A 23759-nucleotide genomic window follows, 5' to 3' on the forward strand; every position below is an offset into this window, starting at 1 on the left:
GTACACATCCCAAAAGACCTTGTGAGGGATTATAAGAGGGAGGATGATATCTACTTGTGGTTCAAGGGTTATGAGTCAGCTCTCCACATGAACCTGGTCCCTGAAGCTCATTGGGGGGCAGCCCTGTGGAAGCATTTTGAGGCAGAGGGGAGGGACACACTGACGGCCTTAGGGGATGCTCAGAGTCTCACCTACCCTGCCATGAAGGAGGCCTTACTTACCAGGTATGGTCTCACCCCTGAGCAGTACAAAGAGAAGTTTAGATCCTACAAGAGAAAGGAATCCCAAACATGGTTGGAATGTGTTGATTCTTGTTGCAGGTCACTGGATGGTTGGGTGAAGGGCAGTAAGGTAAACACGTATGAGGGGCTTTACAATTTAATTGCTTGGGAGCACTTGTACAGTTTATGTTTTCCAGAGCTGCGCCAGCACCTCATTGACAGCAAGCTGACTGACCCCAGGAAGCTTGCACAGGAAGCGGACCGCTGGGAGAGCACCAGGGTCCAAAAGAGGTATGGGGGAGACCACGCCAAGGGTGGGCAGGGTCCCTCTCAGAAGAAAGGGGGGGGTAAGGGCAAACAGGATGAGTTCTCTAAAGGGCCCCAAACTGATTCCCAGGGTAAGGATTCCCAACCCCCCAGTGAAAAGAGGCCATGGTTCTCCAAAGGGAAGCCAATGGCAGGTGGTCCCCTACGTAAGTGCTATTCATGTGACCAGGTGGGTCATGTGAGGGGGGACCCCAAATGCCCCAAAAGTACACCGGCACCCACTGGTGCACCGTCCCAGGGTTTGGCCAGTGTAGCGCTTGGGGAGGAGTTGGTTTCAGGTGGGTGGGAACCAGCAGAAATGACCCTTGTCTCACTAGGGGACAGTGAGATGGTCCAGAGAAACCTAGTGCCTGATAACACTAAGAAGTACAGGCAATGGGTGACCATCAATGGACAGAGGGTGGAGGCTCTAAGAGACACTGGAGCCAGTGTGACTACAGTGAGGAGTCACCTGGTGTCTGAAGAGCAGATTGATCCCCGGGTACTTCACCAAGTAGTTGCAGTAGACAACTCTGAGCGCCTCTGCAGAGTGGCGCAGGTTCCCTTTGAATGGGGGGGGGTCTCAGGTTCCTGGAAAGTAGCTGTGAGTCCAACCATGCCTGTTGATTGTTTGCTAGGCAACGACCTGGAGGATTCCCCTTGGAAGGAGGTGGAACACAGGTCTCACTTGGAGATGTTGGGTCTGCCTGGGTGGGTATGCGTATCCACCCGGTCTATGGCAGCCAATCAGGGTAGTCAAGAGCCCCTGGAGCCTGAAACAGTGGCCCAGGGGACCGCCAAGAAGAGGAAAGGCAGGAGGCGCGGGAAACCCGCCCCAGAAGTTCCCACGGTCCGGGAGGAGGCAGAGCCTGAGGGTGATGCCCCGGAACCTACAGGGGAACAGGTGGCTGAACTGGGGGAGGTCCCTGAGTTGTCGCAGTGGCAGCAGGAAGGGGGACCCACCAGGGAAGTATTCTGCACAGCGCAGAAGGAATGCCCTACTCTTGAGGGACTGCGGCAGCAGGCTGCAGCCCAGGCGGCTGGCGGGGCGCCAGGTACTCACCTGATTTATTGGGAGGATGGCCTCCTGTATAGTGAGCCTAAGGTTCCTGAGCCGGGGTCAGCTCGTATGCTGGTGGTACCCCAGGGCTTCAGGACCTTCCTACTGGGTTTGGCTCATGATGTGCCTTTGGCAGGACATCTAGGGCAGGACAAGACCTATAAGAGGCTTGTCTCCCACTTTTACTGGCCCTTGATGAACAAGCAGTCAGCTGCTTATTGTAGATCTTGTCAGACTTGTCAGGCAAGTGGCAAGAGTGGGGGGAAATGCAAAGCTCCCCTCCAACCGTTACCGGTAGTCAGTACTCCCTTTGAAAGGGTAGGAATTGACATTGTGGGGCCTCTGGATCCCAAGACAGCCATGGGCAACAGGTTCATCCTGGTCTTGGTGGACCATGCCACACGGTACCCAGAAGCTATTCCTCTAAGGACGGTCACCGCCCCCGTGGTGGGACGTGCCTTGATGGGGGTTTTTACCCGCATGGGGTTCCCCAAGGAGGTAGTATCTGATAGGGGTACAAACTTCATATCCACTTATATGAAGTCTCTGTGGAAGGTGTGTGGGGTAACCTACAAGTTCACCACCCCTTACCACCCCCAAAGTAATGGTCTGGTTGAGAGATTCAACCGCACCTTGAAAGGCATGATTCAGGGCCTGTCAGAGCCCTTGAGGCGTAAGTGGGACGTCCTCTTGCCATGCCTTCTGTTCGCTTACAGGGAGGTGCCTCAAAAGGGACTTGGCTTTAGCCCCTTTGAGCTCATCTATGGCCACCCTGTGAGGGGACCGCTCAGTCTGGTGAAGGAGGCTTTGGAGAAAGCTCCTAGTAAACCACCCCAGGATGTATTTAGCTACATGCTGGCACTAAGAAACCAGACTGGCCGCTTCAGGCGTCTCGCTCAGGAGAACCTGGAAGCAAGCCAGGAGGACATGAAACGGTGGTACGACCAGAATGCCACTCTGGTTGAGTTTCAGCCTGGACAAAAAGTGTGGGTCATGGCACCAGTAGAGCCTAGGGCTCTCCAAGATAAGTGGACTGGGCCTTTTGAGGTGGTGGAAAGAAAGAGCGAGGTCACCTATCTGGTAGACTTGCAATCCCCCAGGGACCCCTTGAGGGTCCTACATGTCAACCGCCTCAAACCACACTTTGAGCGAACTGAGCTATCCATGCTCCTAGCGACAGATGACGGGGTGGAGGAAGAGAGTGAGCCTCTTCCTGACCTCCTGTCTGCAGGAGAGAAAGATGGGTCTGTGGAGGGAGTGATCCTCTCCCCCTCCCTGACTGAGGAACAGCAGAGGGACTGTCGCCACGTGCTGGGACAGTTCGCCTCACTGTTTTCCCTGATCCCAGGAGTCACACACCTGTGCACACATGATGTGGACACTGGGGACAGTACACCTGTTAAACATAAGGTTTACAGGGTGACTGACAGGGTGAGGGCTTGCATTAAGGAGGAAGTCTCCAAAATGTTAGCCCTAAGGGTTATTGAGCACTCCAGCAGTCCTTGGGCCAGCCCAGTGGTCTTGGTCCCAAAGGCTACTGCTCCTGGTGCCACTCCAGAACTTAGGTTCTGTGTGGACTACCGGGGTCTCAATGCGGTCAGCAAGACTGACGCACACCCCATCCCCCGAGCTGATGAGCTCATTGATCGGTTAGGAGCTGCCCAGTACCTCAGTACGTTTGATTTAACATCTGGGTACTGGCAGATTGCCTTAACTGAAGGGGCAAAGGAGAGGTCAGCATTCTCTACCCCCGATGGGCACTTCCACTTCAATGTGATGCCCTTTGGAATGAAGAATGCCCCTGCCACCTTTCAGAGGTTGGTCAACCAGGTGTTGGCAGGACTGGATGAGTTCAGTGCCGCCTACCTGGATGACATTGCTGTGTTTAGTTCCACATGGGAGGAACACCTGCAACACCTCTGGAGAGTGTTAGAGGCCCTGCAGAAGGCAGGCCTCACTATTAAGGCGAGCAAGTGCCAAATAGGGCAGGGTTCTGTTGTGTACTTAGGACACCAGGTGGGGAGTGGCCAGGTGGCACCCCTACAGCCTAAGATTGACACGATTCTGGCTTGGGAGCCTCCCAAGACCCAGACTGAAGTGAGAGCCTTTTTAGGTCTCACAGGATACTATCGGAGGTTCGTTAAGGGATATGGTACCATTGTTACCCCCTTAACTGAGTTGACTTCTAAGAAGCAACCCAAGAAAGTGATCTGGACAGAGGCTTGCCAGAACGCTTTTGATGCCCTGAAGGCTGCCATGTGCACAGCACCGGTGCTGAAGGCACCTGACTACTCCACGGAGTTTGTTGTACAGACAGACGCCTCAGAGCATGGTATTGGAGCAGTACTCTCACAGCTGAATGAAGAGGGCCTAGATCAACCCGTAGCCTTCATTAGCAGAAGGTTACTACCCAGGGAACGTAGGTGGAGTGCCATAGAACGTGAAGCGTTTGCTGTGGTCTGGGCACTGAAGAAGCTAAGACCCTACTTGTTTGGGACTCACTTCCGAGTTCAGACCGACCACAGACCCCTCAGATGGTTAATGCAGATGAGGGGTGAGAACCCAAAACTGTTGAGGTGGTCCATTTCCCTACAGGGGATGGACTTTACGGTGGAACATCGACCCGGTACAGAGCACGCCAATGCTGATGGTCTGTCCAGGTTCTTCCGCCTTAGTGATGAGAACTCCCATGAGGTTGGGTAGTTGCTCCCCACTTTTAGCTGGGGGGGACACGTGTTAGACTTTTCATCCTTGGCGTGGTCTCCCTTAACTTTTTGCCTCTGTTCCCCAGGTTGTTGATGTGTGCTGGACTCTGATTTTGCTGTTTTTGTTACTCTGGGCACTTTACCACTGCTATCCAGTGCTAAAGTGCAAGTGCTCCTGTTTAAATTATATGTAAGTGGTTCATCCATGATTGGCATATTTGAATTACTAGTAAGTCCCTAGTAATGTGCACTAGAGGTGCCAGGGCCTGTAAATCAAATGCTACTAGTGGGCCTGCAGCACTGGTTGTGCCACCCACATAAGTAGCTCTGTAATCATGTCTCAGACCTGCCACTGCAGTGTCTGTGTGTGTATTCTTACACTGTAAATTCGACTTGGCAAGTGTACCCACTTGCCAGGCCTAAACCTTCCCTAAGGCACCCCTAAGGTAGGCCCTAGGTAGCCCCAAGGGCAGGGTGCAGTGTATGGATAAGGTAGGACATATAGTAATGTGGTTTATATGTCCTGACAGTGAAATACTGCCAATTTCGTTTTCACTGTTGCAAGGTCTGTCTCTCTCTCATAGGATAATATGGGGGCTACCTTTAAATATGATTAAAGTGTAGATTCCCCTAGAGAGTAGATGGACATGTGGAGTTTGGGATCCCTGAACTCACAATTTAAAAATACATCTTTTAGTAAAGTTGATTTTAAGATTGTGAGTTTGGAAATGCCACTTTTAGAAAGTGAGCATTTTCTTGCTTAAACCATTCTGTGACTCTGCCTTGTTTGTGGATTCCCTGTCTGGGTCAGTTTGACAGTTGGGTTGTTTTTCACCTCACACCAGACAGTGACACAAAGGGAGCTGGGGTGTGATCTGCATTTCCTGATTAGCCATCTCTGCTAGGAGGGAGGGGTGGAGTGGTCACTCTCATCTGAAAGGACTGTGCCTGCCTCTGACAATGCTGTCTCCAGCCCCCTGGTGTGTGTCTGAGGCCTTGCCTGGGCAAGGCAGGATTTCACAAGAAGGTGTGAGTCCCCTTTGAAGGAAGGTGACTTCAAAGACTAAAATGGGTATAAGAAGGGCACCCAAACTTACAATCTGTAGAAACACTTCTGGAATCAAGGGGAACCTCTGCCTGGAGAAGAGCTGATCGCTGAGGAACAAGTGCTGCCCTGCCTGTGACTGTGCTTTGTGGAGCTTTCCTGCAGTGCTGCTTCTGCCAGAGTAAGAGGGCAAAGACTGGACTTTGTGTGCCTTCCATCTTGAAGAAGAAATCTCCAAGGGCTTGATGTAGAGCTTGCCTCCTGTTATTGAAGTCTCAGGGATAGCAAAGACTTCTTCCTGCCAGCACCTGGAGTCTCTGGAGAGACCCCTACTCTGCTCTGTGGTGCCCTTCCAGTTCCTGGGACCCTGAAAGGAGAGGCTGGCAGCCTAAGGACAAAAATACACGCACCGAGCGCCGTGCGGAGAAAAGATCGACGCGAATCCGATCGCGGCTGAGAAAACGACGCGACGCCGGCTCCGCAGCTGAGAAACGACGCCGCAGGAAACGCGACCGGAGAATCGACGCCCGGAGCAGGAGAAACGACGCGCAGCATCGCTGACGAAGGCTGAGAGATCGCAACCAGCGCCGCGGGACTTTCGGACCGTCGCGTGGCTGGCTTTTTCGACGCGCCTCGCCGTGCCGAGCTGTTTTCGACGCATACGCCCGTGCAGGGTTATTTTCGACGCACACCGCCCGTGCGGGGTTATTTTTGCCGCAAACCAGGTACATTTTCACGCTAGCAGCGCTAGTGTGTTGTTACAACTACCTAAAGACTCTTTTTATTTTAAACCTTTAAAAAATCATAACTTGACTTGTGTATGTTGGATTTTTGTCGTTTTGGTCTTGTTTTGTCTAGATAAATATTTCCTATTTTTCTAAACTGGTGTTGTGTCATTTTGTAGTGTTTTCATTAAGTTACTGTGTGTGTTGGTACAAATACTTTACGCCCAGCACTCTGAGGTTAAGCCTACTGCTCTGCCAAGCTACCAAGGGGGTAAGCAGGGGTTAGCTGAGGGTGATTCTCTTTTATCCTAACTAGAGTGAGGGTCCTTGCTTGAACAGGGGGTAACCTGACTGTCAACCAAAGACCCCATTTCTAACAGTATAACAATACATAAATGAGAAGTATAAAGAACTCTGTAAAGTTCAATAGAAAATCCATCACAGATTTGCCTTTCAAATTAGCGAAAGGGTGGTCTTTCTAACAGTGAAAACAAGGTCCTTTTTAGGACGCTGCGGGACAGGATTTCATACACTCAACACACAAGAGCATGGTTCCCAGGATGAGCAGCAATGGGGAGCAAGCAAGATGAAACATTCTACTACAGAGTGCATTTGAAGATTCTCTCATAATGATGTTTTACCATAACACAAACATTTGTTAACTTGCAGGATTCAATGACCTTGGATGGTAAACCAACATTCTGCTATATCCATTCACTCACTTCCCATTTTTGACCTATTTGAAAACCTCAATAAACATTATACAGTTAGATTATTGATATATTACATTTCATTCTGGGCATTGTACTTAAGCTACGAATCTTTTGAATTGTGAAACTCATGTACTCTAATAGAACCCAACTGATCCTTTCTATACTTAAAATTTTGAACAAGTATCACCAGGCACTCTTCCTTTGTTTTTTCAAATGGGTTTATTAATTTACTTCCAGACTGCAGCATCAGTATGTCCCATATTTGCATCATCCAGATTAACAACAGTAAATGCAGCTTTATCATGATTATTAGCCAGAATCTGAAGTAGAACTGACAGTGAGTCAGAAAATCGAAAACGTTTTGACTTGCCTGCAGAACTTGCCTGCTCTTACACCAGGAGGATCATTCTGATCGCCAGTTCCTGCCCTCTCTAAAACCATCTCTGATACCAGTTAACTCGGATTGTTTTTGAAAATAATGGTACCCTGCTGCTGAGTGAAATTTTGGAATATAAAGCTAAAAGGGTTTTATTTCAGCGAATTACGCTTTAACCAACCAGTGTTCGAGTGTGTTCAGCATTAGTTGACAAAGACGTTGCTCATTATTGCACTTACATACATAGACTTAATAGGTACACTGACAAACTTATTTTGGCGTCCATTTCTTGTTGACCAGAAATGTCATGGTAACGTGAATCAACAGTACAAAGTACAACTTTGCATGGTAATATTAGAGACTTTGCCCTTTACTCCATGATATCTTGAGAGCTCGGAGTGCACCTCCTTTTTTGAAAGACAATTTACATATGAAAACTGCATTTTATCTAAATGGGATTTGCATAATGCTTATCAGGCAGTTCCCAAATATGCAAAAATTTACTCATTGATTTTCCTGAGAATGTACCCTAATACGTCTGCTCAAATTAGCAGATTAATTACACTGAATGCACTCTTTGGATTTTAACTTGAAATACATTTGCAGATATGTTGCACATATAATTTGCTGAGTTTTCATTTAGACAGATAGACACAGAGTTTAATTTGGAGAAAAAAAATATCCAGAGGCCTAACGATTTTTCAGGAGCCAGGGATACCTTCCGTTAATTCCAACACATGCATTTTTTTCTCACTCTGAAGCATTTTTAATCCCTGCTTCCTCCTTCCTTTGTGTTTATTACTGTTTTCCTATCTTTCACTTCCTCCTACGGTCTCCCTTTTCTGACTCTTTTTTTCTGGATCAAAGTCTGATGAAAAATAAGCCAAAATATGCACAGCAGTGCCCACCAGCTGCAGACCCTAGTCCAAATAAAGCATTGTACTGACGAGGGTGTAACTAAATTAACTAAATTAAATAACCTATTTTTTATTCTGTTCCAGCTAGGACTTGTGGTTCAAATTTACGTGGACCGAGCGGCACTATTACATCACCCAATTACCCTGTTCAGTATGAAGACAATGCACATTGTGTATGGGTGATCACAACAACCGACCCAGAAAAGGTAAGTAATCTCAAAGCCTTTAATTATATATTGACTTCTAACTGATGCTCATGATACTGCGGACTGACCTCATACATCTGGAGTTTTAATCATTCGAATGTCGTTTACTGATTGTAGATACCTTTTTTCAACGTAGTCTCAAACTGCTTTACTTAAGTGATTGTTGTATTAGTGTGTAGCTGAATTGCATATCAACACAACTGGTTTAGCAGTCTCGTTTTTTTTTTTTGTGGCACAACCCTGGCCCCAGGACAGTAGACACCTTACAATATAACCAAACTATGTTACACATTGACAAAGTTAGGCACCTGGACATTAGGTCATTCACCTAGAATAACATAATGTTGAGCCGAGACCAGGAATAAAACCTGTTTCCCCATATTCTAAAAAGGCAGAAGCCCTGGTCCCCAAGCCATAATTGCAGGCCACCTGCGCAGGCATGCTTGCCTGTCTGAACCTTCACTGAAGTGAACAATGGCCAGAGATATGTAGGGTATTGTAACACTTTATATTGCAAGTAGAACAATTAGAAGAGCAATGTTACTCGAATCAATAGGATACTATGAATCCTTCTATCAGGGAATGCAAGCATTTTTTTGGCTGAATAAATAGCTATAGGACTCAGATACAGAAACATAGGGGCTCATTTACAACCCCACTGTGCCGCTGAAGCGTCATTTTTTTATGCAGCGGAGCAGAACAGTCCCCCACCCCACACCATATTTATATTATGCGATGGTACCAGTTTGTAAATCCTTGTGCCACATTATACTTGCACCAGGTATAATGTATGCAAGGAAAGCATTCTCTCGGTAGGAGGCCCACACTAATGGGCCTCCATTCTACAAGAAATCTACAAGATGTCACTGCATCATTCCAGCATAATTTTTTAACACCTGCCTGAGCTTTGCTGGGCTAACGTTGTCCAGCAAAGCACCACAACTACGTCAGAAATTCTGACACAGCTGTGCTATCGAGCACCATGATGCACTGTATTGAAAATACAGCGCTACCATGGTGTGGTTAGGGGGTGCACAGGGTGGTGCAAGCAAACTGGTGCATCATGATCGATGCGCCAGTTTGGTGTAAACACGGCCGTAAGATCACAGTGAATAGTGTCCTAGAGCTTACTACCATGAAGGTGTAAATAGAAAGTGACCTGAATGTTTACGAAGACAGCCTTTTGGCTCCTATTAGGCCCATTTTAAAGAAATGTTGCAATAGCCACCTGCAGATTTGAAATACAGAAATGGTGTAGTTCCGTAGTAATAAGGTTCCTATTATTGTTTTCATAAATGACCTGTGCTTGACCGGACTGACACATGCTCATTCCAGCCCATATTTTTTGCGCGAGTCAGCAAAGTGTACTGGCCTGTCTTTGGTTTGTATGTAATGGGGGCTTTCTGGCCCAAGAAGTAATATTTTGGCAACATAAAAATGTATTAATACATGATTTTAAATGTCACGACTATGTTCAGCATAAATAATAAATATAACAATATAAGGCACTATAAGGCAAAACCGTTTGGGCAATGGATATGGAGAGTGAGTGCCGTGGACAGCAGATCCTGAATAAAGGAGCCCATTTTAATAATGACACCACACACCATCTTCCACAGTCAAAGTACTAGACCTAAAACATATCTGAATGAGTTCTGCACTGAAGTCAACAACAGACATGCCTGAAGATTCTTTGCACTTCAGGAATCAGTGAAGAGCAAAAGGGAAAGATGTTGATGCAGAATAAAATAATGCCTTAATCCTGGCACAGGAAGGGTAGAGCAAATGGCTCAACCACGATCAGTAGAGAATAAAATTTTCTAGATAAACCTATGTCTGCACAAAGTCTAGCAGAGCAATGATAATCAAAAAAGTGTAATCCACTTAATAAAATAGAAAGGGGCGAGAGCATTGGAGATGCTAAGAATGCATTACCTTCAGGAATATTTTGAAGTTTAACAATTCAAACTAAATTATCTAAAGATATGGAAGCTAATTCTTGTCACTTCTATAATGCAGTATTGTCTTGATCCAATAAATAAAATGGATCTTATTCAGCTCATGGGGGCATCCAGAAGAACAAATGACCTGTGAGATTAATAATAAAAACATATGAAATTTGACAGTGAACAAGAAAATATAAATCACCCTTGGCAAGTGCAAAAGAAGTAGAAGACAAGCTCAAGGCGCATCCAGGAAGAAAGTTCTGTCTTGGGCAAAGAAAGTCATTTTAGCCTTTTGTTTGGGAAGAATTTGCAAACTTTGAACCCAAGGACTTATGCTTAAGAGGTGGATGTTGCTTAGTTAAGCTGTTTGATATGTTAAGGAAAAACACTGCGCTTACAAAACTGCTGAGCTCATGAAACTTAAAATATTTTACTAAACACTCTAACCACAAATATCGTTTAGAAACACCAATATGTCCTTCCTTTCTTACAGTTCCACCCTTCTCTTTCAATATGCTTGCTTCCTCCATCTAAATCGTGAAGAACTGAGGGAATGTAAACTGTAATTGAAAAACGTTTAAGATCAAGATTATTTTAGAGGACTGAGTGACATAGTCCTATATTTTTTTTTAAATCTCTACCCCAGTTTAGAAACTGTCTAAAGTATGTCTTCCTTCCTGCTTCTCACCTTACTGACTAACTCTGGGTAAAGGTCATAACTTTTAATAACTTTTAATATGGAAGTGTGAGAAAATTAATTATTAATTGGGGTGGATGATAGCCAACCACAAGTAATTGCCTCACTATCTTGCTAGGTGTGGGTAAAGCTCATCCCCTGGTAGCTAGGACACAGGGCAGACAGGCTTAACTTAAAAAAAATCTGTAAAGGATTTAGACGTAGCAAAACAGTTTAAAAGTTGAAGAAACAATGCACTAAAAGTCCCACTCCAATTTAGAAAAATAGAGATATGTTATTGTTAAAATGTTATTGGAAATTGTGCCAAAAAGTGCAAAGCACCAATGCTGGTCAACTGATTGTGATAGACTGGGACTTAGACACCGATTGAGGCTGACTATGATGGAGCATAGGTGGGATACACCTACCTGGTTTGGCTAGTTTGTAGATGTTGGGTTGTTTGTTAAATGAGGGATGACCCCCTGCTTAAGCTACAGCCACACTCCCCATCAGGATGAACAACAAAAGGAACTAAGTTAACCTGTGGCTAATCCTTGGTAGCTTTGCAAAAAAGCAGTCAGGCTTACCTTAGAGGTAATGTATACATTACTTATGCAGCACACAACCAGAAATAAAGTGAAATCATGACACAAGCACAAAGCACAATCTCACACCATTTTAGAAACATTGAATAAAATTGAATACATTATTTGACAACAAAACAATAGAAATCCAATCAGTAGAACCGGAGTTCCTAATGTTTAACGTTTTTTAACAAAATCTGGAATCTAGAAGGTCAAAGCACCAAAAATGGACATCTAGTCCAAAGAGACTGGGTTAAAGTAGGAAAATATGGCAGACCGAGATAGAGCATGGGTTGGATACAAGAATTGAATTGGGCCTGGTTGGTGCCTGGCTTCACACTTTAGAATTGTCAAAGAAAAAGTTGTGAGAAGAAAAAGTTCAGCGGGGCAAGGCTACAGGTGGTATCAGAGGAGGTGTTGTTGCTGGGAGCCGCTGGACAAAGTCATGGTGAAAACATCTGCATTTTGAATGTTGAAACACTCCAGTAGCACAAGGCAGGAGGCTGTTGCTGATGAGAGGTCCTTTGGCAAAGTATCACTGAACAGGATTTGCTGCTGAGGAGAACAACTCAGAGCAGTTTTAGCCAAAATGTTTTTAAGTTTTGGATTTTGGCATTTTAGGCACCTTTATCACCACAACCAAGTGTCCAGAACAGGAGGAGCATCACCTGGGAGTTCAGGACTCAGTCAGGCTGGGTTAAAGTCAGGTTCAAGATGGTGTGTGCTTGCCTCACTGGTGGAACAAAGGAGGTCCCTGGCCACATGTCTGCTAAACTTCAACTGTGACAGTAAAAGCCCTTTTGAAATTAGTCAGGTTCCTAAGCACAGCCTGCCCAAGGAACAGCCACTTCTTCCAAGATACACTCCTTTGTTTCTGCTCTAGGAGGAATTTCCATGCCTCAATCAGGGCTTGAGGACTCAGAGGGCTGCAGCTGAAGAGAATTAGCCCCTAGAGATTTAGGCAGGAAAAAGGTAACTTTCTAAAACTGCTTTTTCTTTAATATTTATTAAAAAGTCTGATGTAACCAGTGAATTGCACTTCCAATAAATATTACAAAGAGTCCAAGCATGACATTTCTAGCTGTTTCCTAGTGAAGGTAGAATTAGCAAACTTCATAAAGCATCTATTTGTTTTTCCAGCTTTGCTACAGTGAAAATATATTTTAATTGCTTATCACTATAAGGACATGTTTAATATTAACTTTAACAATACACAAAGACTGACAGCTCCTAAGACAATGATAAATCTATTAAGTACAAGGTGCTTCAATACTTTAGGATGAAGACCCTCAACCACCTCCTTCACGTTTAACCCCATCTCTGGGGGACATAATAAAACAGATCCACATAGGAGATAGTTCTAATACAGACATATTAACTCTCCTGTGCTTTACACTCACACCCAAAGCCGCTCTCAGTAGGTGGACATAAATTCATACTTCATTCATAAAAAAGAAATAACCTCCTAAAGCTCCCCACCAACACAGTAGATAGAAGGTTACACCTAGACCTTTCAGGCTGGTGCTAGGAGTGGCCCTTGGATGAAGCATGTCCCCTAACAGGTAGGGAAGTGTATTCATCCTAAAGTACTGAAGTACCTGGTACTCGTTCCATGTATCCCTGTACCTAAGGGACAGTCACACTTTGTGTATTTTGATTACTTTAGGATAGACTGACTGCCGTTATGTGTTTTGATAATATTAACTGTTTCTACACACCATATTAATAAACCCTATGCACCCTGCCCTAAGGGTTATAAGGCCTACTCAAGGGTGACTCATTAATATTTAAAAGGATGCTGTATGCCTGTCAAAAGCGTTTATTATGACTGGGTTAGTTTTAGTTTTTAAAATGCCACAGCGAAGCTTCAATAGAGGGACTGAAATCATGTTTACAGTGTTACTGTAGTAGATTGCACAATAGGTGCTACAGTCCACTAGTGACATTTATTTTAAAGGCTCTGGGTATACTTTGTATCATATACTATGGCTGTAAAGTTAAGGTGAATATGGCAAGTCAAAGGTGTAACCAATTTCAACACATTTTAGGGATCCCAGCACATACACAGTGGCCTGGTTGACAGAGTCTCAGTCACAGAGTGAAAAACAGCAGCATCAGTCCACAGAAAATGGTGCTGACCATCCAAAAAGACGCAATGTTCTACAGGAAGTATACACATGAACTCCTAATCAATAATTTCACATTTTGTTAAAATGTTTATCATTCCCTTTTAACTTTCCTTTCTTTTAAAAATCTGTTAAGGGTGAAAGCTGAATAAAACAAAATCAACAGACAACCAAATGCTGTGAAGAGGGGTATTTATTTTGTATTGAAATGACTATTTGGTAATGTAGGAAGCTAGGCTGTTAAACTATAGCAGACGTGGCATTCTTAATGTAAACTTTGGCTGATCTCCAACAAAGCCAAACAATGTATTGCTCATTATGTAAACATACCGTATTTATCGGCGTATAACACACACTTTTTCTCCCTGAAAATAGGGGGCAAATGATGTGTGCGTGTTATACGCCGATATAAATTTAAGGTTTTTTTTTTCAGAAATTTCCTCTTAAAATGAGGTGCGTGTTATACGCCGGTAAATACAGTATTTCTCTGAGGACTCCCTTGCTCAACCATGGTAAAATAGCTTGCCCTGAGAAAATAAGGTTAATGAACAACATCACCAAAGTACTTTATTCTTTAAAAAAAAAAAGCTACCAGTGGCTTAAATAGATGACTAAATATTTAAAATATAATATATTATAAAATATTCTGTCCCTATTAAATCAGATAATCACATACAGAGCCGAGTGATCTTATTTAAAAGTAGCTGATGTAAAATATGCATATCTTCAAAACTAGTTCTGTAGCTTCTTTATCGGTACTCCAAAATGCCTGTACTAGACCATGGATTAACCTAAAAGAGTCTCCATAACAATTTCGATTGAAACCCACACCCAGATGTTCAGCTATAACTTAGGTGCTGCTTTTATTCCAAGTGGATAGAACTATTTCTGTCTCCAGTGTGTTCTGCACTCTTCAGCAGCTATGAGAGGAATTATATTAGCTGACAGAATTCTTCATGGCAGGTCTGAACTAACTTTTCTTTGTGGGTCAGCAAGAGGCCAGCTTAATTAGCCTTTGGGGGCAGCTTTCAGGTCAAGTGATTTGAGGTTATTCTGGGATATGCATGTCTGCTATGCAGATGTTAATTTTTTCCCATAAACATTGCTTAGCTTATTATCTTATTTTGTCCTGTTCAGCTATCTGACCAAAGTGAGTTTGCAACAGTTTTTAAAGATGTATCTCTTTTGTAATAGATTTCATTCCAGGAGCCAGATCACAAAACATGGTTGGCAGTCACTATTTCATGTCATTTGATGGAATGTTGAGGGATCACTGATTATAACTATAAAGTTCTAGTGATATGTGACAAGAACCTTTAGAGTATATTGATTGGTTGACGCTTTGTGGTTATTTCTTTGCATTGTATTTTGTTGTGGTGATGGAATGTTTTGTTGTTTTAAAACTGCAGCATTACTGCAATGTTTCCTGTAATGTTCTACAGTGGCTGCTCTGCATTATGTTTTTGAGGGCTTTGTTGTAATATGCTATGTTATATTTTAATTGTTTTATGTCGCATTGTGTATGTCATTCTGTTATATACTGATTTTGCTTTTAGATATGTCAACAAATACTGCTAAATTTCCAGCCAAAAACACATTACTTTAAGGTTCACATGGCAAGTAACCAGTCACCCCTTTCTGAGGTACAAACATGGTGCTGCTCCAGATATCAACTACGTAAGACCCTGTGCAGGACAAAGCTGTGGCAGGTGTCTGTCTTAACTACATCTCCAAGCATTCCCTTTATCTGATATAGGTCCATGAGTGCATCTAGTGGAACTTCCTACAACTTTATTTTCCTAATGTATACTGCAGTTCCTGTCTCACCAAGGTACATCACTGTTAAAATACTCCTACAGGTTTAAGAGCTACAGTTTTCCTAAATTGCAGCTCTTAGCACTGCTTAGAATTCTCTCTGAACTCCTTCCAAGGACAGTCTACTCTGTGACACATAGGATATGAGAACATTTCCATCCCTTGTGAGCACATCTATCAGCCCTTGTGGAGTAAGGCTTATTAAGCATTGTGATGCACCATTTTCTGAAAGAAATGATGTTTCATAGAATCTTTAGACACTCCAATATGACAGATAGAGCCTGGAACTTGATTGAGGGGAATGTCCTTAAAATCTAAGAGTTGGCACTTCTTTCCAGAGATCATCAGATGTGCCAAACAGACCTTTAGACCAAAGGAAACTCAGCTACAGGGAAGGGATTGCATCAAGAATTAAGACTGATCAACATTTATGCAAGCTATGAAACAGCTTTACAAAAGTAATTTGAATTCTATAGGTACATTTTGTGCAAACAATGTTTTGAGTCACTTCCTAAGAGAAGATACAAACTAGACTTCAAACCAAATGCCAAGTGACTGAAACGGGCTGCAGGTACTTATATGAAGAACAGGAGATGTTAGGCCCATTTTATTATTCTGTTTTGTAAATATTTGTTTTTCAGGTTTTCACAATAAGCGGCTGTGAATATCCTTAATTGCACAATTTATAGCTCAATTACAAAGTAGTACATTTGACATTTCAAATATAAAATGTCTCTAAATATAGGTTTTTTTAAGGGCATGCATAGCTAGTTCTACTTCTAGACTGTGTTTAAGCCAACAAGCTTGCTGACATGCAAAAAGGTCACATATTTGAATTTAATTGGATTTTTAAGTTTCAGGCAGGGGCATATGCAGTTAAAAGCTCTTTTGAATCCAATCACTCAGGGGTCAAAATATTCAGAGGAGTTCCAGTAAGAAGCAGGTGTTCTTAAAGTTAACAAAAGCATTATTAGCGTTCTTTATTCTGGGAAATATATTAAACATCTATACCGCTGGCACAACCTGTAAATAGTATACCAATGATGTGAATTTTGATCATATTATTAGAAATACACAAAATAATGTGCTGATATTAAAAGGCAGTTCCAAAATGTGTGTGAAGCAACATATTGAAATTGAAGAAATAGTTAAATAAAATAGGTATTTATTCGGTGCTATGTTTTGCTACTTTACTTTTTATACTGACTGATTTTCTTGTTGCTATCTCTTATACCTTACCATCCTGTTAGCCTCAACTTCTCTTACTGAGGTTCTTTAAAGCAGCTTTCATTCTTACCTGGTCACTTTCATCCAAAGTATTGTAATAGGTTTACTATTTATAATATTTGACATCTTTAAATGGTGGGCCATGAGGTATAATGAATAAGCCATTCGCATGATGCTCACCTCCATGCCTGTTGACACCTTAAAATTAGACTTCTTTCTGGCTTGTGCTTTAGTTTCTGCATCATAAGTGGCAAATGATTATCCATGGGCTTGGACAAATAATTACTCACTCTGTGTTGCCAAACTGTGTATGGTCAACACTTTGCCAGCATAAATTATTTGTATTTAATATTAATTCACAAAGATGACTCTTCTGGTGAAAGGTTGAAACCTAAATGCTTTTATTTCACAATTAGATGTTCTGATTTATATTTTCTTTTGAGCAGTTCTTTAACTCTATCATGTCTAGAACATAAATTCAGTGGAAGATGGCTTGGTACATGTGCCTATCTTCTGAATTACCAGGGCAAACCATTGCTAGATGAAATTTTAATTCTGCTGGTGTAATTGGCATAATTCTATGTAGCAAAATCTGTGCAAAATTACCAAGATAATACCATTACTCCACATTGTGTAATTGTGGGGAGAAATGCTATCTCTCGATATATATGTATACATATATCTATATAGATATATAGATATATGTACATATATATATATTTATTTACATATCTATATATATATATATATATATATATATATATATATATATATACATCTCTCTCTCTCTATATATATATATATATATATATACATTTTTTGTTCCAGCTCGAATAGTCTAAAAGAGGAAGTAATACATTATCTTTTATACAATTAAACCGCAAGCACATTAATACATTTCTTTGGCTCTTGATACCGACACATGATCAAATTTGCAATAGAGCACATGTGATTTATCATTTATCCTTCATAACGCTCCATATAAGGGTTAAGATCATTGACAAGGAACTTGCACAATATGTCCTATGAATCTAATAGCGCATGATACATCTATATTAAGAGAAATAGGATCAATAAGTGCATACGTTAGTACTTTTGAAAGTGAGGATTGCTCAAGCTAGCATGTAGTGATATCGCATGATGGCTGTAACGTTAGCAAGCCTTGCAGTATAATGAGTTCTAAGAGAGATAAACACATCTCAAAGGCCTAGCTAATCTAGCATTATTCAGTGTTCAACAGAAGCAGGCCCAATTGTCATTGTGTATCACAGGGCCCACTAGCCCCAAGTGGGCACCAAGGAGAAATGGGATTCCACATTTTTTTTGCCTGAGTGGCCCCTTCGGGTAATTTTTGATCATGAAGCTACAAATCTGATTGCGACCAGCAGTGTTTTGAATGACAGTGGCATTTATTTACTTTAATGTGTGGTCATTTCAGATAGACTTTTTTTTTACCCCAGCAGACCATTCTAGTAATATTTAAATGCAAAATTGCAAATCCAAATGTGAGCAACTGGAAATCAATTCGAAATTACAGGTTAGAGTTAAATTCTTGTACCTAAACAGACCATTCAGGTAATATTTTCAATGTGAGATGCATTTTCTGTAATTATGTGCCATTTTGTGTATGTTTCTGTAATTTCTCAGGATTACTCTACCACAAATAACATGAGTTTCGCCCACCCCTAGTCAATACATGTCAATAAACTAAGCGCATTTAATATTTCAAGTGATGTATAATGCCTCTGCCATAAGAGCTTTAATTCCTTAATAATCTACAAAAGCCAGATAGAATAAAAATGGCTACTCAGAATTGCATATCAAGTTCAATTTTCTTGGCTATATGATATTACTCCACTCTTTTTTTGTAGTAAAATAGGTCCCATTCTGAAGACAGTCACTTAAACGAGGGTTATAATCTTCCTCTAACCCCCCCCCGAGTTTGAAAAAAGAGTCGAAAAAAACAATTATTCCCCTCTCATGAACGGTTGTGAGACAGGCACACACCAGGACCTCATTTCATGGACATGTACTCAGTAGGTATGAAATGCTCTTCATATAGTTTGTTGTCTGGAAAAAGCTGTCTTGGAGATGTTAGTCAGATGCTCTAGAGGACTAAAGGCAGGTTTTAAATCAATCTATATTCCAGCAGACATCAAAGGGGGTCATTACAACCCTACTTTGGAGGAAGCACCGCCAACAGGCTGGCGGTGCTTCCAGGGGCATTACGACCGCAGCAGTAGCGCCGAGATCGCACCACCCGGATCCGCGGTTTCCCGCTACATTGGTCCCGGCAGTTTCCCGCTACATTGGTCCCGGCGGTTTCCCGCTACATTGGTCCTGGCGGTTTAAATCCCCCAGGGCAGCGCTGCCCAGGGGATTACGCGTCTCCCTTCTGCCAGCCTTTTCATGGCCGTAAGAACCGCCATGAAAAGGCTGGCAGAAAGGGAAGTCGTGGGGCCCCTGGGGGCCTCTGCACTGCCCATGCCTCTGGCATGGGCAGTGTAAGGGCCCCCTGCCACGGCCCCATGGAGCTTTTCACTGTCAGAAAAGCGCAACTGCACCCGTTGCACAGCCACAACACCGTCGGCTCCATTTGGAGCCGGCTCCCATGTTGCGTCCGAGATCCCCACTGGGCCGGCGGGCGGAAACCAGGTTTCCGCACGCCGGCCCAGCTGGGATCTCATAATAGACCCCGCAGGAGTGCGCCGCATTGTCGGCCGCCCGTCGGTTCAAACTTGGCGGGTGGAGGTTGTAATGAGGGCCATAGTGTCACAAAGGACACCATATGATTCCTGCCAAGGATGTGGGATTAAGCCTATGAGGGCAAAATAGGCCATAACAGACTTAGGAGAGAAAGTACTAATACACACAGCAACAGTAAGCTGAAATACACATCTGCGACTAAGATCCTCATCTACCTCCTTGGGCATACTACTACCCCCAGAGATGTATCTTTAGCTGCACACATCCCAAAGCAAAACAAATATATGTATGATTACAACCACTAATCTGTACATTCAATTCTGAAATAATGACACAAAATACAAAGTTACATTTCAGAAGTAATCATTGAAATAGTATATATATATATATATGTATATATATATATATATACACATGCATACACCCTGAACTGAAGTTGATTCACATTGTTTCAAATACTCTTTCCAGCTTTCCGTCAGATGGTTTAGACAAAGGAGGAATAGTAGCATGGTGCGGACCAAGCAAAGACTCATTATGCATAGCAGGGAAGCTGTGGAGTTAAATTTGACTAAGCAAGCATTGAACACCACACAAATATCACTATTTCCATGGGGTGATGAATTCTCGACATTTCAATTACAGTTATTTGAATTTTAATAGTTACGTGAAGAACATAGGTCTAATTTTATTGGAAAGGATTAAACATCATAATGCAAGTGTTTTTTTTGTTTGCAAGGACTTTTCCAAGGCAAGCAATAAAGATTTCCTGTTGTTACGTCTTGCCCAGTTACCTTAGTAATTATAGGCAGCATTGATGTAGCGATGTCTGTATATTGTGCTAATGCTGTATAAAAAGTTTTTTTTATTGCTGTTATTTTGATTTTTGAATGTGCAACTTGAGTTTAAAATTATGGTCTTGATTTAGATTTCGGAGAAGGGGGTTACTCCGTCACAGCAGTGACAGATATCCCATCCGCCGATATCTAAATCCCATAAGAAACATTGGGACTTAGATTTTGGCAGGTGGGTCTGTCATCGTTTTGATCGATTAACCCCTCTGCCGAAATCTAAATCAGGCCCTATGTTTACTGACCATCATTTTCAGTATTTACAGTGAAATGTTTTTTTTTTCAATCAAATTTTTTTTAAGCCTTATTCATTTATTCCTAAGCAAACATGTCTTATAAAGGGACAAGAGAGTAGAACTTTCTTGTGCTACTTTCTAAACTGTTAACTACTTAGTGCCTAATTACAACATACCCGTTAATGTGGGTGTGATAGGGCTATGGAGGTGAGATGAGAGCGAGCCAGCCACTCAACTCTCAACCCTTCTATGTGCCCCGGGGGCAGATTGGAGAGTATGAGTGCTGGAAGTGAAGAGTGCGTCCAGGACCTGGGAAATAAAAAGGAGCCGAGGCAGTGGAAAGAGAGAAAGGACGGTGACTGGACTTGGGACAGAGAAGAAGATGCAGATCTGAAATTCCTGAGGCAGAGAGATGAGACAAAGAGAACTGAGGACCTGAGGTGTTAGAAGGAGAGAGAGACGGCGAGGAAGATACGGGACCGGAGACAGCAGGAAGAGAGAGTAGTCACAAGGAAGACGCAGGCTCAGTGATGCGGGTGTCAGGGAGCGTAGGTGAGCAAGTTCCAGGAGCAGAAGTGACCATAGTCAAGCCAAGCATCGAGGAGGGAGAAGGAGTAGGGAAGCCCCACAGACCCAGCCACATTTCTGGAGGAGCATGAATAGATAGGGTATAGTCCAATCTGAAGAAGGGCACGTCTAGGGAAAGTAAGGAGAGAGTGGTGAGAGAGAGCAGAATGGGCAGGTTCAGGGCACTTTGGAAGCATTGCGGTGGAGACACAATATATACTGATGACATGGCGTAAATGCATGCTTGTACAAGACAATGAGAAACACCACTGACTTGTGACCCCACTATTCTCTCATAAGTACTCCTCCCCCTTTTTCTCGTCTCAACATTCCCCAGGAACAAACATTTACCTGATTCCGGGTTCTGGTATTCTTCCCCTTTCTCTGAGGTGGGCTGGCGGCACTACAGCAGAGGCAATGGAGGAGGCATCAACCCAGTGGAAAGAGACGAAAGGAATAGACATATTAGAGAAGCATATAAAGAAAAAAAAAGCAAATAATATCAAACCAATCTGTTTAGCCCTCTTTATACGAGACAACCCACAACAGTTGGACTTACCTTTAAATCCTGATACATCCCTGTGCAATCATTATTAGGGCTTTAATTGTCACAACTCACGTGCTGCTTGCGCCTGGAGTTTGCAGATCTTGAGGCGAGGATCTTGAGGGTTCGACTTTGGCCCAAAAAGGGGCGACTCTTTCTGGTAGCCACGGTGCTGTAGGCGAGGAAACGCCAAGGACAGACCGTGACCGTGAGAAAGTAGCGCCAGAGGGAAAAACCCCTTCAGAAGAAGAGGAAAACCTCCCAGAAGATTCGCAGGGGATTCCTGGAACAAGAACAGAGGAACAGGAATCAAAGGAACTGACGTAACACAGAAATGGCGAAATCCAGAGCCAAGGGCTAGGAAATCAGGAGCGAGGACACTAACTGAAACAGAGAGTGTTGCAGCGCAAAGAGGAAAAGAAAAACCACCCTTAAATACCATAAAACAGGAAGTGACCCACAGGAAGAAAAAGGACACCATCTTGAATAGGGAAAGGTAGATAGAATAGACTGGAGCAGAAACCATAGAGAATAGGGAAGGAGGAATGCTGGGAAGACAGAGGTAACCTGGGAAGGGGAAAAGACATAAAGGACAGAGGAGAAAACAGACCCAAAAAGGAAGAAAGACAGAAGAGAAGAAAAAGGAGCCCCAAACAAGTAAGAGGGGTCAGGAGACCCCAACAAGACGGAGGGAGAGCGCAGCGCGAGGCCCCTAGTAAGTCCTGGGGCCTCGCAGGGTGCAAGAAAGGCTCGGGGCGCGCCGCGTCTTAGAGACGCGAAGCGCGGCCCGAGCCAAACGCGCGGCTTGTTCCGAACGCTCGGCTCGCGCCGCGCGGTGCGGCGTGACATTAATACATCAATTTTCTGGGCTCTGCACCCTGGAGGAGATGGTATTATGTAGTAAACCCAAGCTCTAAAACTGGGAACATTGTGGTATTCACTGGCACAAATTCCTGCAAGTTTTACCATATTAAGTGTGTAAAGGAGAAAGCTGTCTTAAAATGAGTCTCTATTCATATTTGTATCACTGGCTGCTAGAAATGGGGTCTAGGTGGCTGGGGTATGCACCCAGTCCAGGTAGGTACCACTACTTTATGCAGGGTAAGTCAGATCAACACTAACAGATAGCCTGCTAGCTTGGTACACAGCAGTAAGGCTTATTTCAAGAGCCAATATGTAAAATATTTGTGCAACACACACACAGTAACACAATGAAAATAGCACAAAAAGACTCCACATAGGTTTAGAAGGGACAGGTCTAGGGCAGGTATGATGCATCTGTTGATGCATCTATGTTGCTCCTGCTATTGAGAGGATGAGTTGATTTTACCCATGCATTGAAGACGAAGCACTGATTTCCAAAGATGAATGTCGAAGCCACGATGTATTGATTCCGCAGCCGATGCATCGAGTTTCTCCACGCTGTCAAATGGATGTGTCAAATTTTCCTTCAGTGATGGCAGCAATGCCGTGGTTTCAGTGCTGTGCCAATAAAAATGCACCCAATGCTAGTTCCCGCAGACCATAGATGCATTGGTCGACGCTGCAGTTCCAGAGGTGGTGCTTGGGTAGCGAATGTGATGCCCTGATTTGCAGGGTCAATATGTCGGTAGGCGCTTCCAGCAGTCAGGAGATGCATTGATTTCACTTCCAGCGAACCGGGTGTCGTAGTTGGACTTTTGTTCTAGGCCAGACTGCTGGTTTAAGGATGACAGCACTTATGTTTGTAGGTGACTGTCAATCCTACAACAAAATGCAACTGCTGTACCAACCCTTCCGGCTCACAAGCAGTACCTCACCAAAAAGCCAAAACAGTAAAAGGTGATTTGTGGCAGGCTTTACGCATGGACTCAAGAGTGTGACATCTCAGGTAGGGTTGTGGTTAAACAGAGATTACCCCTTTCTCACATTAACAACATGTCTCAGTCTCATACAGGCAATGAAGAAGATGCAGTAGCGTCTTCAATAAGTTTTATTTTAGCAAAACTGCAATCTGCGATAAGTTGCATGGGCTGCAATGATTAGGATAATGAACAGTGCAAGAAACAAAATGGTTAAGACAAGAGTAATTAATACAAAGACCCCCACCATCTTGCAGTATCATGAAGTAACATGAAGTGTGAAATATGTCCTAACACCCTAGAATAGTGAACCTAACCTCTAACCTAGGTATGTTAAACTTCAATCTGCCAATGCTATGTCAATGAGAA

The 23759-nt window shown here is 43.3% G+C and overlaps 1 protein-coding gene across 1 annotated transcript in view; it reads left to right on the forward strand.

The window, feature by feature from the left end:
- CSMD1 (CUB and Sushi multiple domains 1) overlaps positions 1-23759 on the forward strand; it is a 5088256-nt gene that overhangs the window by 2573159 nt on the left and 2491338 nt on the right. Inside the window, exon 10 of the mRNA XM_069235813.1 lies at positions 8153-8274. Within this exon, the coding sequence (XP_069091914.1) occupies positions 8153-8274 (122 nt within the window). The remainder of the gene's footprint in view (positions 1-8152; positions 8275-23759) is intronic.

This window comes from Pleurodeles waltl, chromosome 5, assembly GCF_031143425.1.
Source record: "Pleurodeles waltl isolate 20211129_DDA chromosome 5, aPleWal1.hap1.20221129, whole genome shotgun sequence".
NCBI classification, from domain to species: Eukaryota; Metazoa; Chordata; class Amphibia; order Caudata; family Salamandridae; genus Pleurodeles; species Pleurodeles waltl.